The 15,444-nt window shown below is 39.5% G+C and overlaps 1 protein-coding gene across 1 annotated transcript in view; it reads right to left on the bottom strand.

Annotated features, from left to right (window-relative positions):
- LOC130871351 (zinc finger protein 850-like) overlaps positions 1–12,860 on the bottom strand; it is a 169,464-nt gene extending 156,604 nt beyond the window's left edge. Inside the window, exons 1-2 of the mRNA XM_057764696.1 lie at positions 12,735–12,860; positions 6,477–6,653 (exon numbers count right to left, since the gene is read on the bottom strand). Coding sequence (XP_057620679.1) covers positions 6,477–6,653; positions 12,735–12,860 — 303 coding nt within the window. The remainder of the gene's footprint in view (positions 1–6,476; positions 6,654–12,734) is intronic.
- Positions 12,861–15,444: the final 2,584 nt, after the last annotated feature.

Raw genomic sequence — 15,444 nt, 5'->3', positions numbered from 1 at the left:
GGAAAGAACATGTGCAACACCACAAAGATCAGGAACACAAAACCAGTAAAATCTAGTGACACTACAACAGCAAGACCTGAACAACCAAATATAGATGAAGCAGAAGAAAATGACCTAAAAATACCTTTAGGAGAATGTTTGAGGCCCTTAAAGAGGAAATGAAAAATTCCCTCAAAGAAATGGAGGAAATGACAAACAAAAATTTGGAAGACATCAACAAATCCCTTAAAGAAAACCAAGAAAAAGCAATCAAACATATGAAAGAAATTACTCAAGACTTGAAAACTGAAATAGACAATAAAGAAAACACAAGCTGAGGGAATTATAGAAACAGGAATCATGAGAAAATGATCAGGAACCACAAATGCAAGCATAAACAGCAGAATACAAAAGATGGAAGAGAAAATTACTAGCACTGATATACAATAGAGGAAATAGACTCATCAGTCAAAGAAAACATCAAATCTAACAAAGCTTAACACAAAATATCCAAGCAATATGGAACACCATGAAAAGGCCAAACCTAAGAATAACAGGCATAGAAGAAGAAGTTCAACTCAAAAGCACAGAAAATATATTTTACAAAATCATAGAAGAAAACTTTCCCAACCTAAAGAAAGACAAACCTATGAAGATACAAGGAGCTTACAGAACACCAAATAGACTGGATCAAAAAAAAAAAAAAAAAAGTCCCCTTACCACATAATAAAAAACTAAACATACAGAATGAAGAAAAGAATATTAAGGGCTGCACAGGAAAAAGGCCAAGTGACATAAAAAGGCAGACCTATCAGAATTACATCTGACTTCTCAACGGAGCAATGAAAGCTAGAAAGTGGTGAAGCATTGCACTATGCAGACATTAAGAGACCATGGATGCCAGCCCAGACTACTATACCCAGCAAAACTTTCAATCACCATAGAAGGACAAAACAAGATATACCATGACAAAGCCAGATTTAACCATTACCTAGCCACAAACCCAGCCTTACACAAAGTACTAGAAGAAAAACTCTTACCCAAGGAAATTGGCTGCATCAACAAAAACATAGACAATTGATGATCTCACAGCAGCAAATCGCAAAGAAGGGAAAAACACACAAATTATCATAACCAACAATGAAAACTAAATGAACAGGAAATAGCAATCACTGGTCATTAATATCCCTTATATAAACAGACTCAACTCACCTATAAAAGACACAGGCTAACAGACTGAATATGAAAACAGAATCCATCTTTCTGCTGCATACAAGAAACACACCCAAACCTCAAAGACAGACACTGCCTCAGAGTAAAATGTTGGGAAAAACATTTCCAATTAAATGGACCTAAAAAACAATCTGATGTAGCTATCCTAATATCTAACACAATAGACTTCAAGCTAAAATCAAAAGAGACAAAGAAAGATAACTTCATATTAGTCACAGGAAAAATTCATCAAGAGGAAATCTCACTACTAAACATTGATGCCCCAAATACAAGGGCACTCTCATATGAAAAAAAAAAGCACTCCTGAATGTTAAATCACACATTAAACTCCACGCACTAATAATAGTGGAAGACTTCAATACTCCACTCTCAGCACGGTATAGGTCAGACAAAAAATTAACAGAAAAATAAGGGAACTAACAGATTTATGAATCAAATGGACTTAACAGACATCTATAGAACATTCCGTCCAAACATAAAAGAATATACCTTCTTCTCAGCACCCCATGGAACCTTCTCAAAAACTGACCACATACTCGGTAGCAAAACAAACCTCAACAGATATAAAAAAATTGCAATAACCCCATGTATCTTATTGAATTGCCATGGCTTAAAATCAGAAATTAACAGCAACACTAATTCCAGAAAGCCCACAAACACATGGAAATTGAACAATGATCACCTGAATCATCAATGAGTGAAGGAAGAAATAAAGAAATTAAAGACTTCCTAAAATACAATGAAATGACCATCCAACATAAGCAAATTTATGGGACACAATGAAAGCTGTGTTAAGAGGAAAGTTGATAGCACTAAATGCCTACAGAAAGAAGCTGGAAAAAACCCACAAAAGTGAATTAATAGAGCATTTGAAAACTTTAGAACAAGAAAAGCAAACTAACCAAGAGAACTAGATTGCAGGAAATAATCAAATTGAGAGCTAAAATCAACAAAATAGAAACAAAGAAAACAATACAAAAAAAAAATCAATGAGACAAGGAGTCGGTTCTTCGAGAAAAATCAACAAAATGAACAAACCTTTATTCAAAATACTCAAACGGCAGAGAGAGAATATCCAAATTAACAAAATCAGAAATGAAAATGGGGGACATAACAACAGACACGGAGGAAATACAGAGAATCATCAGGTCATATTTTGAAAACCTGTACTCCACAAAAATGGAAAACTTAAAGGAAATGGATAACTTTCTGGATAAATATCACTTACCAAAATTAAATTAAGACCAGATAATCAAATTAAATAGACCTATAACTGCTAAAGAAATAAAAATGGGCATCAAAAATATCTCAACCAAAAAAAGCCCAGGACCAGATGATTTCAGCTCAGAATTCTACAGCATTTTCAAAGAAGAACTAATACCAATACTTCTCAAATTATTCCACACAACAGAAACAGAAGCAACATTGCCAAACAACCACAGAAAGAAAGACATTACTAAGAAAGAGAATTACAGACCAAACTCACTCATGAACATTGATGCAAAAATACTCAATAAAATACTGGCAAATTGATTCCAAGAACATATCAGTACCATCATCCACCATGATTAAGTCAGCTTCATCCCAGAGATGCAGGGATGGTTCAACATATGAAAATCCATCAATGTAATCCACCATATAAACAAACTAAAAAATAAACACCACATGATCAACTTATTAGATACTGAAAAAGCTCTCAACAAAATACAACATCCCTTCATGATAAAGGTCTTGGAAAGAGCAGGGATACAAAGAACATACCTAAACATAATAATGGCAAAATACAGGAAGCCAACAGCCAACATCAAACTAAATAAAGAGAAACTCCCAGCGCTTTCACTGAAATCAGGAACAACAGAAGGTTGTCCACTCTCTCCACATCTATTCAATATAGTTCTTAAGGTCCTAGCTAGAGCAATAAGACAACAAAAGGAGATCAAGGGGATACACATCAGAAAAGAAGTCAAACTCTCATTATTTGCTGATGATATGATAGTTTACATAAGCAACCCAAAAATTCTACCAAGGAACTTCTACAACTCATAAACACTTTCAGTAATGTAGCAACAACAACAACAAACAAACAAACAGTAGCCCTCCTTTACACAGAAGAAAAGAACATCAGAGAAACATCACCCTTTACAATAGCCACAAATAGCATAAAATATCTCGGAGTAACTCTAACCAAACAATTGGAAGATTTGAATGACAAGAACTTTAAATCTTTTAAGTAAGAACTTGAAGAAGACACCAGAAAGTGGAAAGATCTCCCATGCTCTTGGAGAGGTAGAATTAACATAGTAAAAATGGCAATCTTACCAAAAGCAATCTACAGATTCAACATAATGCCCATCAAAATCCCAGCAAAATTATTCATAAACCTCATAAAAACAGTACTCAACTACATGCTGAAAAGCAAAAACCCAGGATAGGCAAAACAATCCTGTACAACAAAAGAACTCCTGGAGGCACCACAATCCTTGACTTCAAACTCTAGTACAGAGCTACAGTACTGAAAACAGCCTTGTATAGGCATAAAAACAGACAGAAGGACCAATGGAACCAAATCAAAGACCCAGATATTAATCCACACACCTACGAACACCTGAATTTTGACTAAGAAGCAAAAAATATCAAACGGAAAAAAGAAAGCATATTTAGCAAATGGTGCTGGTGTAACTGGATATCAACATGTAGAAAAATGAAAATAGACCCATATCTATCACCATGCACAAAACTCAAGTCCAAATGGGTCAAAGACCTCAACATAAAGTCAGCCATATTCAACCTTATAAAAGAGAAAGTGGGAAGTACATTTGAACGCACTGGCACAGGAGACCACTCCCTAAATATAATCCCAGTAGTACAGACACTGATTGAAACAATTAATAAATGGGACCTCCTGACACTGAAAAGCTTCTGTAAAGCAAAGGACATAGTCAATAAGACGAAACAACAGCCTACTGAATGGGAAAAGATTTTCACTAACCCTACATCAGACAGAGAGAGGTCTGATCTCCAAAAGATACAAAGAACTCAAGAAACTGGTCATCAATAGAAAAAAATAATCCAATAAAAAAAAAAAAAAGGTAGTACAGACCTAAACAGAAAACTCTCAACAGAAGAATCTAAAATGGTTGAAAAGACACTTAAGGAAATGCTCAACAACCTCAGTCATCAGAGAAATGCAAATCAAAACAACTCTGAGATTGCATCTTATACCTGTAAGAATGGCCAAGATCAAAAACACTGATGACAACTTATGCCGGAGAGGTTGTGGGGTAAAGGGAACACTTCTGCATTGCTGGTGGGAATGCAAGCTGTTACAGCCCCTTTGGATGTCAGTGTGGTGATTTCTCAAAAAATTAGGAAACAACCTTCCTCAAGACCCAGAAATACCACTTTGGGGTATATATCCCAAGGATGCTCAATCATGCCACAAGGACATGTGCTCAACTCTGTTCATAGCAGCATTGTTTGTCATAGCCAGAACCTGGGAACAACCTAAATGCCCCCTTGACCGAAGAATGGATAAGGAAAATGTGGTACACTTACACAATGGAGTACTACACAGACGAGAAAAATAATGACATCTTGAAATTCATAGGCAAATGGATGGATATAGAAAATATCATATTGATTGAGGTAACCCAGAAAGAGAAATATCGTATGTACTCACTCATAAGTGGCTTTGAAACATAAAGCAAAAAAAAAAAAAAAAAAAGCCAGTCTACAATTCACAATCCTAGAAAACCTAGACAACAATGAGAACCCTAAGAGAGACATACATTGATATAATCTACATAAAAGTTGAAAAAGACAAGCTTTCCTGAGTAAATTGGGAGCATGGAAACCATGGGAGAGAGTTGAAGGGGAGGGAAGAGTCAGGAAGGGGAGCAGAGAAAAATGTATGGCTCAATAAAATAAAAAATATTAAAAAAAAAAAAAGAAAATCTTTGCCAGAAACATCTGCTGAGCACTGACAAGAGATGCTTATTGTGATAGGTTGATGCTCAATTCTCAATTTATTCACCCCGAAACCATAAAGTTCTCGTAGGATACACATAATCCTTGTATTTTTTCCAGCACCTGATGGCCCATATACTAGGAGATGAGGAAAGTCACCACCCTGCACCTAGGGAAGAAGGAACAAGGCATTTCACTCTCGTCAAACCCAGGTGCTCCAGGTTAAACGAACTACTTCTAAAGTACTAAGGAATTTGGTTTACTATCTAACTCCAATAGAAATTTATCAAACTCTCAAATTTGCTTTCTCTGGGCACTAATTCAATCTAACTTGCATGCATAATATAGAACATGCAAGGCAAAACACTAAATGCTTAAAGCCAGGGACTCCCTCAACAAACTCTCTGAAGGGCACTTTCAAAAATGAGGGCTGATGGGAATGTGGAACAGATCTCTGTAACTGAGACAGATGCTTGTCTTGCCTGGTTCCCAAAATGATTTTCTTGCTAAGAGGGGGGTACACTGATTCCCTTGCAAGTTCATTTGGGGGGTACAGGAAGACTGCACATAAGGGATGCTATGGGAAAGAGTGTGTTATCAAACCACAGGAAGAAAATGGCATCAAACTAAAGGGCACTATGGGCATGGGGGCTTGATCCGATGAGAAGATGTAGACTTTAATAGTAAATTCATTAACGCGTAGGAATAGTGTACTAACCCCTGTCCTAAGAATATAAACAAGTAGCCACAGGAATCAATAAAATGAGTCCATCCTATGGCTAGGAAACTTAACCTTAAAGCTACTGTAAAAACCGGTGTGCATACACAAGAAGTATAATGCTCGATTTTTACATTATTGCACGCATTATAAGAACAAGAAAAAAGACAACTAAAACATATCTTCCACGTCCCTCCCGATTCTTCCAAAAACTCTCATATGGAGGACAGAGGCACTAGGTAAAATAAGTCCTCGTTTTCAGAAAGGACTTAGCTGTGATTCCGAAGAGGCTAGTAACTACGAACAGGGTGCAGGGCACTGGCCCCTCCATCAGCCTGCCATCTAGCTACCTGCAGCAGGAGAGAGCCTCTCGGCTCCAGCCCCTCCTACAACCGGGTTTGTAGCCTCCGCCAGGTCCGCACCCCAAGCTCACGGGACCCCGGGCAGCAGAAGCACCACTCTGGGGAACTTGCCACTTTGGGTCCCCGCTAGCCCTGGAGCGTCCGCCTTCTCATTCCCTTCCGCGGGCTTTTCAGGAAGCGGCGGAACGTGCCGGCCTCCGCCGTCCCGGTCTGCTCACCAGGTTGCGCAGCTGCGGCGCCTGTTCCTTGTGATAGTCCAGCCGGGCGAGGGAGCACGGCCGGTATTTGTCCACCCAGAGGCTCATGGCAGACGAGTTTCCCGCGAGCTCCAAGCCGCGCGTCACTTCCGGCAGCGGACGATTTCCGGATCGGGGACTACGGTATCTGAATGGGGCCTGAAATAGTCACCTGCGTAGCGCGCAGCAGCTTCTCCACCCCAGTTCCCTTGTCCCCCGTCCAGCACGGGAAATTCATGGTGCAATCTTTATCCATTTATTCTCACCCTCTGTGACATTTTAGAAAATGGAATTAAAGACACATCAATGACAGTCTGGGCATCCAATCTGAGGGCTTAGGAAAAGGAAGTTTCCTTCATTTCATTCATTCATTCATAAATTCATTCAAATTTATGCCACAGAAATTTATCTTTATTTGTAGGGTTGGTTTTCTCTTAATTTTTTTTATACCAAAGAGCATTTGCCTACATGCATCTGTGCACTGTGTGTTCTTGGTGCCCTTAGAGGTCAGAAGAGGATCTCAGATCCCCTGCCACTAGGGTTACAGATGGGTGTGAGCTGCCATGGGAGTGCTAGGAACTGAACCCAGGTCCTCTACCAGAGCAGCCAGTGCTCTTAACCACTGAGCCATCTCTGCCGCTCTAGAACTGTGTTCTTGTCAACTGCAGTTAATCCATCTCTAGGTTCTCTCACAGGCAGGTGCCCAGTAGAGACTATTGAATAAAAAGTGGAAGGAAGAACGATTTTAACTTCATTTTACTTTATTTTTTATTTCTATTACACAAAATTCTTAATGGATTAGAATAAAATAAAATTAAAGTACTACGAAAGACGACAGAAAGCCTGTAGGGAAGAACACATGGGGTTAACATGCTATTTTGTTCAGAGCACATTTGAAAATCTTCTAGGTAAAAGACAAAGTGTGAAACACTTGGGAAAATATTCGGTATATCAAGGCCACACAATCATGGTGCCACCTAGATGCACATCTTAAAATGTGCTTTTCTAGTTGTCAGTGAGTTCTTTCCAACTCTTACATACCCCTGACACCCTGTGCCATTTTCTCAGTGATTTCACCAGGAATTTCAATTATTATCATTCTCTCATACAGGACATTTTGACCACAATTTCCCCTCCCTCCACTCTGCCCAGTCCTCACCTCCTCTCCCCCAGATCCACTCCTCCTCCATTTCCCTTCAGAAAAAGAGCTAGTTTGCCGTGGATATCAACCTAACATGTAAGACTAGGTACAAAGGGCCTCAGGAGCCAGGAGAGGCTCTACTTTGACCAGGTTTTGTTTGGGGATAGATCACCTTCTCCAGGACTGAAAGGACTAATTCACAAATTGAAAGCTGGCCCAGAGAAGCTGCCAGTGCCCTCCAGCCCACTACTCTTACCTTTACCACTAAGACAAAGGATGTCACTTTTCTTCTTCCTTTACGACTGCCATATATTTGGTTTAAAAGTATTCATGAGTTTAATACACAGATTGAGTTCTGACCCTTGCAGGCACTTGGCTTGGCATCAAAGTCTCAAAGGCAAAGAACAAATAAACACAAATATTTGGATTTGGAGTTTGGAGGCCCCATTCAAGAACCTGGTATTGAGTAGACCAACAAGTGACTTTCTGGGCATGTAGCTTCTGACAGGTTGGCTGACTGTAAACATCAGAACTGAAAGAAGAGTTCAGCACAGACTGTCCCAAACCTTAGCATTCATGTTTCCACCCCCAGCTTCATTCCTGTAAGATCATGTGTTCTAGGAGACTAAACCTACCGGATTTCTTTGTTTCCCAACTTATGTCTCTCAGTTCTTCCCAGAGCAAAATCTGATGCCTGGGCAGGAGGGAGATAGGTACTCATACAATTGTACTATCTCCAATTGAAATCCTGAGACTGCAGGCCAGAGTCACAAAACTCAGGGATTGAGGCATTCATATGCGAGCTCCCAGGATGTATTTGAACCGCCCCTGAGAAGTGTTTGATTATGTGAGATGCTAGCTACTGTGAATTGGTGGTGATTCTTTGCACTTGCCTGGCAAATGATTGCATGTTAAAATCTCCTGGTAGCACATGGTTTTCCCTGGTCCCAAATAGAGCATCATAGTTTCTGATGCAACACCAGGGACTCACCATGGCTTTTCTTGGTTCTGTCTGAGATACTAACACTTTTTGCATTTCTTCAGGATCCCTTTGATCTCTCTGTCCCTGCCTCTCTGTTCCCAGTGAATCTTTTTGCCACATTTGAAGGACAAAGAGGAAAACTTTCATAACGTAAGCAGCCTGAAGTAAATTACTCTTGTGATCCAGCTGCCCTCACTCCCCCTGACTGACAGCGGACTTCCTTGTGGTCTGTAATTGACAAGGATGTTTGTGTTCTTTCTGGCTGGTGGCTCTCCACAGAAGCAGTAGAGGTATAAAAGGTGGCTTGGAAAAATAAAGGTTGCTGTTCTTCCAACTTGAAAAGAAGCCTCCGTGTGTCAATCCTGGCACCTCTCCCCTCCCCGCCCCGCCGCCAGTCTTGGCATCCAGGTTGCACGGGCTGCAGCAAATTACTATCAACTAAATATAAAGAAGTATAGGAACAAACATCTCTGACTAAAGTGAGGAATGAGCACATTGAAGGGACTGTAGAGAGGAAAGAAAATCTGTGCTTACTCATTTAAACATGACATTGAAAATAAAAGCACAAAAATCAACAAGATGACCATAACTAACATAATTACTTATTATTTTCTGTTTTCTTTTTATTTACTTTTCTATCACGCAAGACATCTTGACTACAGCCTCCCATTCCACCATTCTTAGTCTTTCCCCATCTCCCTTCACCCAGATATACTGTTTCTCCATTTCTGTTTACATAAGAACATGCTTCCCAAGCATAGAACCAAACACAGCATATCAAGATGCAACAAGATAAGGCGCAAACTATCATGTTAGCCATGGAAGAGACAAGTTGGAGCAAGAGAGTCCCAAGAGCAGGCAAAAAAGTCAGCAATACAGCCACTGCCACTTCTAGGAGTCCTACAAATACCCAATCTAAACAACCATGACATATATGCATGCTGAAAACTTAGTGCCAATACACGGCAGGATCAATGATTGCCACTTTATTCTCTGTGAGTCCTGATGGACCCTGCTCATTTGGTTCTATGTGTAATGTTCTTCTGGTGCCATTGACCCATCCAGATCCTACAATATGATAATAATGCCTTTAAATGTCAATAAGCTCAATTCTCTGATCAAAGGAGTCTTCCTGAGTGAATCAAGTAATGTCAGTCACTTTTCTAAAAGTAACATATGTTGACTTTAATGGTAGCCATTACCTTTGAGAAAAATGATGGATAAAATAATCCAACAAAAACAACAGAAAGATGACAGAAGTTCCTATGTGCTAACTCCAAAGCTAGGCCTGCAGCGATTGGTAACAAGCCAGTGGGAATTCTTCCACATTTGCTAATATCTGACTTGTTACATTCACAGTTTCTATTATTTTCACTTAAACTTTTAAAGATCAGTGAAAAGGATGCCACTGGTACTGAGGATGTGGAGGAGGAGAGGGACCTGCACAAAACAAGGGTTCTGTTGTCTGCACACTCTGTAGTACTGCAGACATGGGTTCACAGATGCACTTTTTATACACAAATGAAATATACTACTTTTTAATACATGTTAGTCTAGAGTAGGAGAAAAACATCAACCAACATACTTAACTTAGTGTTGATTACAATAAACATAATTTAGTTGTTATATCTTCCAGCAAATTATTACAAGACTTTTAACATCACAAAAAGTGCCATGTGTAAAAGATATTACTTTTCCTTACCTAAAAGTGTTGTATTCCCAACAGTATATTTGAGACCTTTCTCTGTTTATCAGTAAATAGCTAATAGGCAAGTCTAAGTTATTGAGAATCCAAATCACTAAGCATCATCAAAAAGCAAAACTAAATTCTCAATTTTACTATATATTATATTCTGCTTAGTTTATAGCTAGATTGTATAATGTATGGTGCACATTAACAAATCATCAATTATAAAAATTAGAAATGAATCTGCTTCCTCTAAGAGGAAAAACAAACAATAGTAAATGTTTGGGGAAATGATTGTGACAAAAGGCCATAGAGAGCTACTACATAGAAAGCTGCGAGTCAATTAGATAACCATGGAGACAAAATGAAAATAAAAAAAACCTATGGTAAAATTAAGTATAGGAGCAAATCACGCATAAAATGTTAAAGACAGAAGAGAAACAAATAAGACCATCCCGCTGAAGGGACACCAGCTGGCAAGAACAACAAAGTCCAAATTGTACTTCGGATTATAGAGTATGAGAGGGTGCTGCATACAAGGGGACTACCTGCACTAAGTCCCTCTCTAACATGGTCTAACGTCCACATGAGATAATGAACAAGGTATCTGATTACCTTTACCAGATTCCCCCAATACAATAAGTAAAACGCTACTGTGAGAATACAAACACCATTGAATGAGCCTGTTTTCCACAGAAAGAGGCACATGGTAAAAACAGAATGTGGTGACTGGTGAGGCTTTTGTAGGTATACTGGATTCCACGTCTCCCCTATGCCATTGATTCAATACATTTTACCAGCTCCTATTTACTAGAATAGAGGAAACAACAGACAGAGCAATGGTCAGTCAAGATCCAGGGAATGCTGAAATATATTTTCAGATTATAATATGAAATTTAGGCACAAAGAGGCCTCAGAAGAAACAGAAACATAGAGAACTATAGACGAAGTAGCCTGAGAAAAAATATATAGAGAGAAGAAGATAAATATCAGAACATAATGAAGCCCAGCCTGCTGCTACAGAGAGAGGACCAAGAAAGTGAGTGACCAGCCAGCCGGCCGGACATCCCCTCTCTAGGCCCTCCATACTGGGGCAAAACCCTCCCACACCTGCCTCTGCTTCATTAGCCAGTCAACAGGAGAGGTTCCTGCAAGTAGCCTTCTCCATTATCCCCACCCGGACCATCAGATCCTGTAAGCTACAAATCCCACCCTGCCCCCAAACTGCCATATCTCCCCTGCAACCTCAATAGAAAGGTGAAACACAGCCTGCTACTATAGAGAAGCAAACAGGTGAGTGACAGTCACCCAGAAGGACACCAAACTATCTAGGTTCTCCAAACCAGGGCAAATTCCCGGAAGCCTCTCCCACCCGCCTCAGCTTTTCTTGCCAGCCAGCAGGACAGTTTCCTACCGGTAGGCTGCACCAAAACCCCCGCAACACAGACAATGACAGTACAGAACAGACAAAGAACAATTTCCAAGACACTAACAGCCACTGCAAGAATTAGACCAACATGCAAAGACAATAACGGCAATCAATTGAAGGAAGAGATGGATAGGTGCCAATGCAAGAATTCATCCAACAGCCTAAAAATCAACATGGTAACACCAGAACCCAGTAGCCACACATCAGGAAGACTAAGATCAACCTACTTCAGAAGAAGCAAAATAAAATGATTTTAAACATATCTAAACACAATAAAAGCAATAGACAACAAGCTGATAGTCAACATCAAATTAATGGAGAGAAACTCAAAGCAATTCCACTAAAATCAGAAACAAGACAAAGCTGTCCACTCTCTTCATAACTATCCAACATAGTTCTTGAAGTTCTGGCTAGAGCAATGATTCAACAACAACAAAAAAGAACAAGTGGATTCAAATTGGAAAGAAAGAAGTCAAACTTTTGTTATTTGCAAATGATATGATAGTTTACATAAGTGACCCCAAAAACTCTACTAAGAACTTCTATAGCTGATAAATACCTTCAGTAATGTGGCAGGATACAAGATCAACTCAGAAAAATCAGTAGCCCTCCTATATACAAATGGTAAAGAAGCTGAGAAAGAAACCAGAGAAACATCACCCTTCATAATAGCCACAAATAACATAAAATATCTTGGGGGTATCCCTAAACAAAGAAGTGAAAGACCTATTTGAGTAAGTCTTTGAAGAAATTGAAGAAGATACCAGAAAATGAGAAGATTTCCCATGCTCTTGGATAGTTACGATCAACATAATAAAAATGGCAATCCTACCAAAAGCCATCTATAGATTCAATGCAATCCCCATCAAAATCCCAACACAGTTTAAGTGCTCTCCAGGTCAGTTTCCCTGCTACAGTAAGCAGTCAGAAGACAGCTCAGATACAGATATGACTTCTAGCTCTAATAATACTCAAGGTTTTACATTTTGTATATTACCTACTGGAAAAGACAGAAAATATGTTGTGGGATCCTGTGTAAGGGCCGAATTGGGGAAGTCCTCAATGATACATATCTCTTCAAGTCTTGCTGCAGCAGTAGAAAGCAGCTCATGAGAAGCCTCTCCCATCTCCACTCAGGAATGGTGACTGAGCATCATGCAGAAGGGTACAAAGAACAATTTAAACTTTGAAAAGACTACAAAATAACAAACTGACCTTTCTATTTTTAACTTGGATACCTACCATCCTGCCAAAAGACAGTTTCTAATACAGTTTTAAATTGGATACCCATCTGCCCACCCACCAAACTCTAAGCCAGTGCTTATTTTACTGCAAGAAAAAAGTGTACAGAATATTTAGGATGCTGAGTATTTCATAGGAGAGCTGGACGGTGCTGTAAAGAGTTTTTTTTAATTGTTTAACACCACCAAATAAATGAAATTAGGAGGATTTCCAGGGACAGAGTTGGGACTGTTGTATGATAAACCACATGTCGTCTAGTCTTTCTGTGGAGAGGCAGTGGTTGCAGCATTTTAAAATGTCTGGGTACACTATTTCTTCTCATGACAATTTGTCATAATTCAGTAGCATGACCTTCCCCTAGAGATAGTTAAATATTTTGAAATGCTACAGCATTACCGAAGTTCTGATGACTCAGACCAGTATTACTCTTTATCGAAATTCACACTGAAAAATAGCATTGAAACTAGTCTACAAACTGACTAACGTTAAAAAAAATGAAGCAGTTATTATAACTGTACCTCTTTTTTATTTTTTATTGTTTTTATTGAGCTATACATTTTCACCATTCCCCTCTCTTTTCTTGGACCTTTTTATACTGTTGGATATTTATAATCAAGCCTTTACTCTAGGGTATTGAGGAAATTTGATCTTATTAGAAAAAATAAAATCAGCAACCTTGGTATTTGATGCAAATGTAATCTGCTAAATTCTGAGACAGCCTGAGAAAAAGCAGGAGATATTATTTCATAGTAAAAGTAGACGAGGTTTCTCGTCTGCCTTGTAGCATTAAGTTACTTTGTAACACTCACATTTATTTTTACATGTATGCCTGTGTGTGAATGTTTCCTCTGCATGTATATGCTCTACATGCATGCTTGGTGCTGAGGTCAGAAGGTATTGGGTCCCCTGGAATTTTAGTTTCAAAAGGATGTGAGCCCCCTTATGGAGCTGGCAACCAAATCCAAGTGCCCTTAACTACCAAACAATCTCTCTAAACCCTAAACTCACACTTCTTAAATTTAGTAAATGGAATGATGTTCTGAGTATCCTGTATGTATGAGACAGCCTTATGGAAGTTTATCAACTGTTTTGTGACATAAACCAATGGGTAGGACCATTTCAGAGCTTTGAATGAATCCTTCTGACTCTGTTCCCAATATTCCTACTGTCAGTAGATGACGGTGCTGGAGCAGGCCCTTTCTCTACAGCTTCCCAATGTAACAGTCATGGGTTAGGAGGGAGAGGTTGGAAGGCATCTCCAGAATCCAAACTTGCAGCTCAGCAGTTCCTCTCTGCTGTGGGCACACTGTGCTCATGCATTTCAAAGGCCACGTTCACTGGTTTGTTATCCCACGATCACAATGGGCAATTGAGATTGGACACTGGGATAGAACTAATGTACTGCAGAACGGGAAGTCCCTTTCTTTCCAGAGCCCTTCTTCATTACATTCTCTTATATCTGGCTGTTAACATAAAGTCAAGGTCATAAAGCCCTGAGTAGGCTATGTCATTCACATCCAAGGTGCTACCCTCCTGTGTAGACCTGTGTAGACCTGCCTGGAGGCGAACTCACTGTGTAACCAAGGCTCCTGGAACATGCAGAAATCCATCTCTGCCCATGAGTTCTGGAGTCACAGGAGAGCAACCCCACATCTGACTCAAGAAGGGCTGTAAAACTGAGGAGTGGAAAGTTGATTTTATTCATAAAAAATACTCATTATACTCAATAGGGACTTTAGATAGGGTAGTTAGTATATACAGTGTAGAGCCTTAGCCAACTATTAAAACAACAAGAATAAATTATTTAAAAATTAACAACAAATTTTAAACCAAAGCAAAGAAAAAATATCCAAGCAAATGAAAACCAAACCCAAAACCAGAACCCTTGCTCCAATTAAGCTAAAAATATTCTCTAGCTCTAAATCCAAAAAAAAAAAAAAATCAATCATCTGGCTCCCTAAAGACATCAAAGGTGACCAGACCTCCTCTATAAATCCTTAGTCAGGACTGGTCATGCCCGTCCAGGCTGTGAAATTGGAGAATCCCCAGACATTTTCTTTATGGACGATCAATGACTAACACAGGTGAGGGATGCTGTAGTCTCTGTAGTGCGTTATCTTCAGCAACACTTTTCTGTAACATGGAGTCTCCCTCAGCACTGCACAGGAGAGGGAATCCTGTTCTTTTTCCTGTGTTGTGTACAGATTACAGCACAGCACCAGTACAGTCTTTCTGGTGAGATTCCTCACCACATGGAGGGTGCAGCCGGCTTACTAAAGACCTGGAGAGTAATATGGCAGAGGAAGCCTTGTTCAGCAACATATCCTCCCCATGCTGCTGTGCGCCACTCAGGGTCCACCTGCTGATCGATGTCGGGATTCCGAGTAATTCTTGGTGGGTCCTCTGAATCTCAGGCTTCTTTCTGATGACTTCCTTTCTCCAGGAATAATGCACCAACAGAACATGAAT

Source organism: Chionomys nivalis, chromosome 3 (assembly GCF_950005125.1).
Source record: "Chionomys nivalis chromosome 3, mChiNiv1.1, whole genome shotgun sequence".
Classification (NCBI taxonomy): Eukaryota; Metazoa; Chordata; class Mammalia; order Rodentia; family Cricetidae; genus Chionomys; species Chionomys nivalis.
Note: the sequence above shows the minus strand (reverse complement) of the source record. Positions and strands in the feature narration are given on the sequence as shown.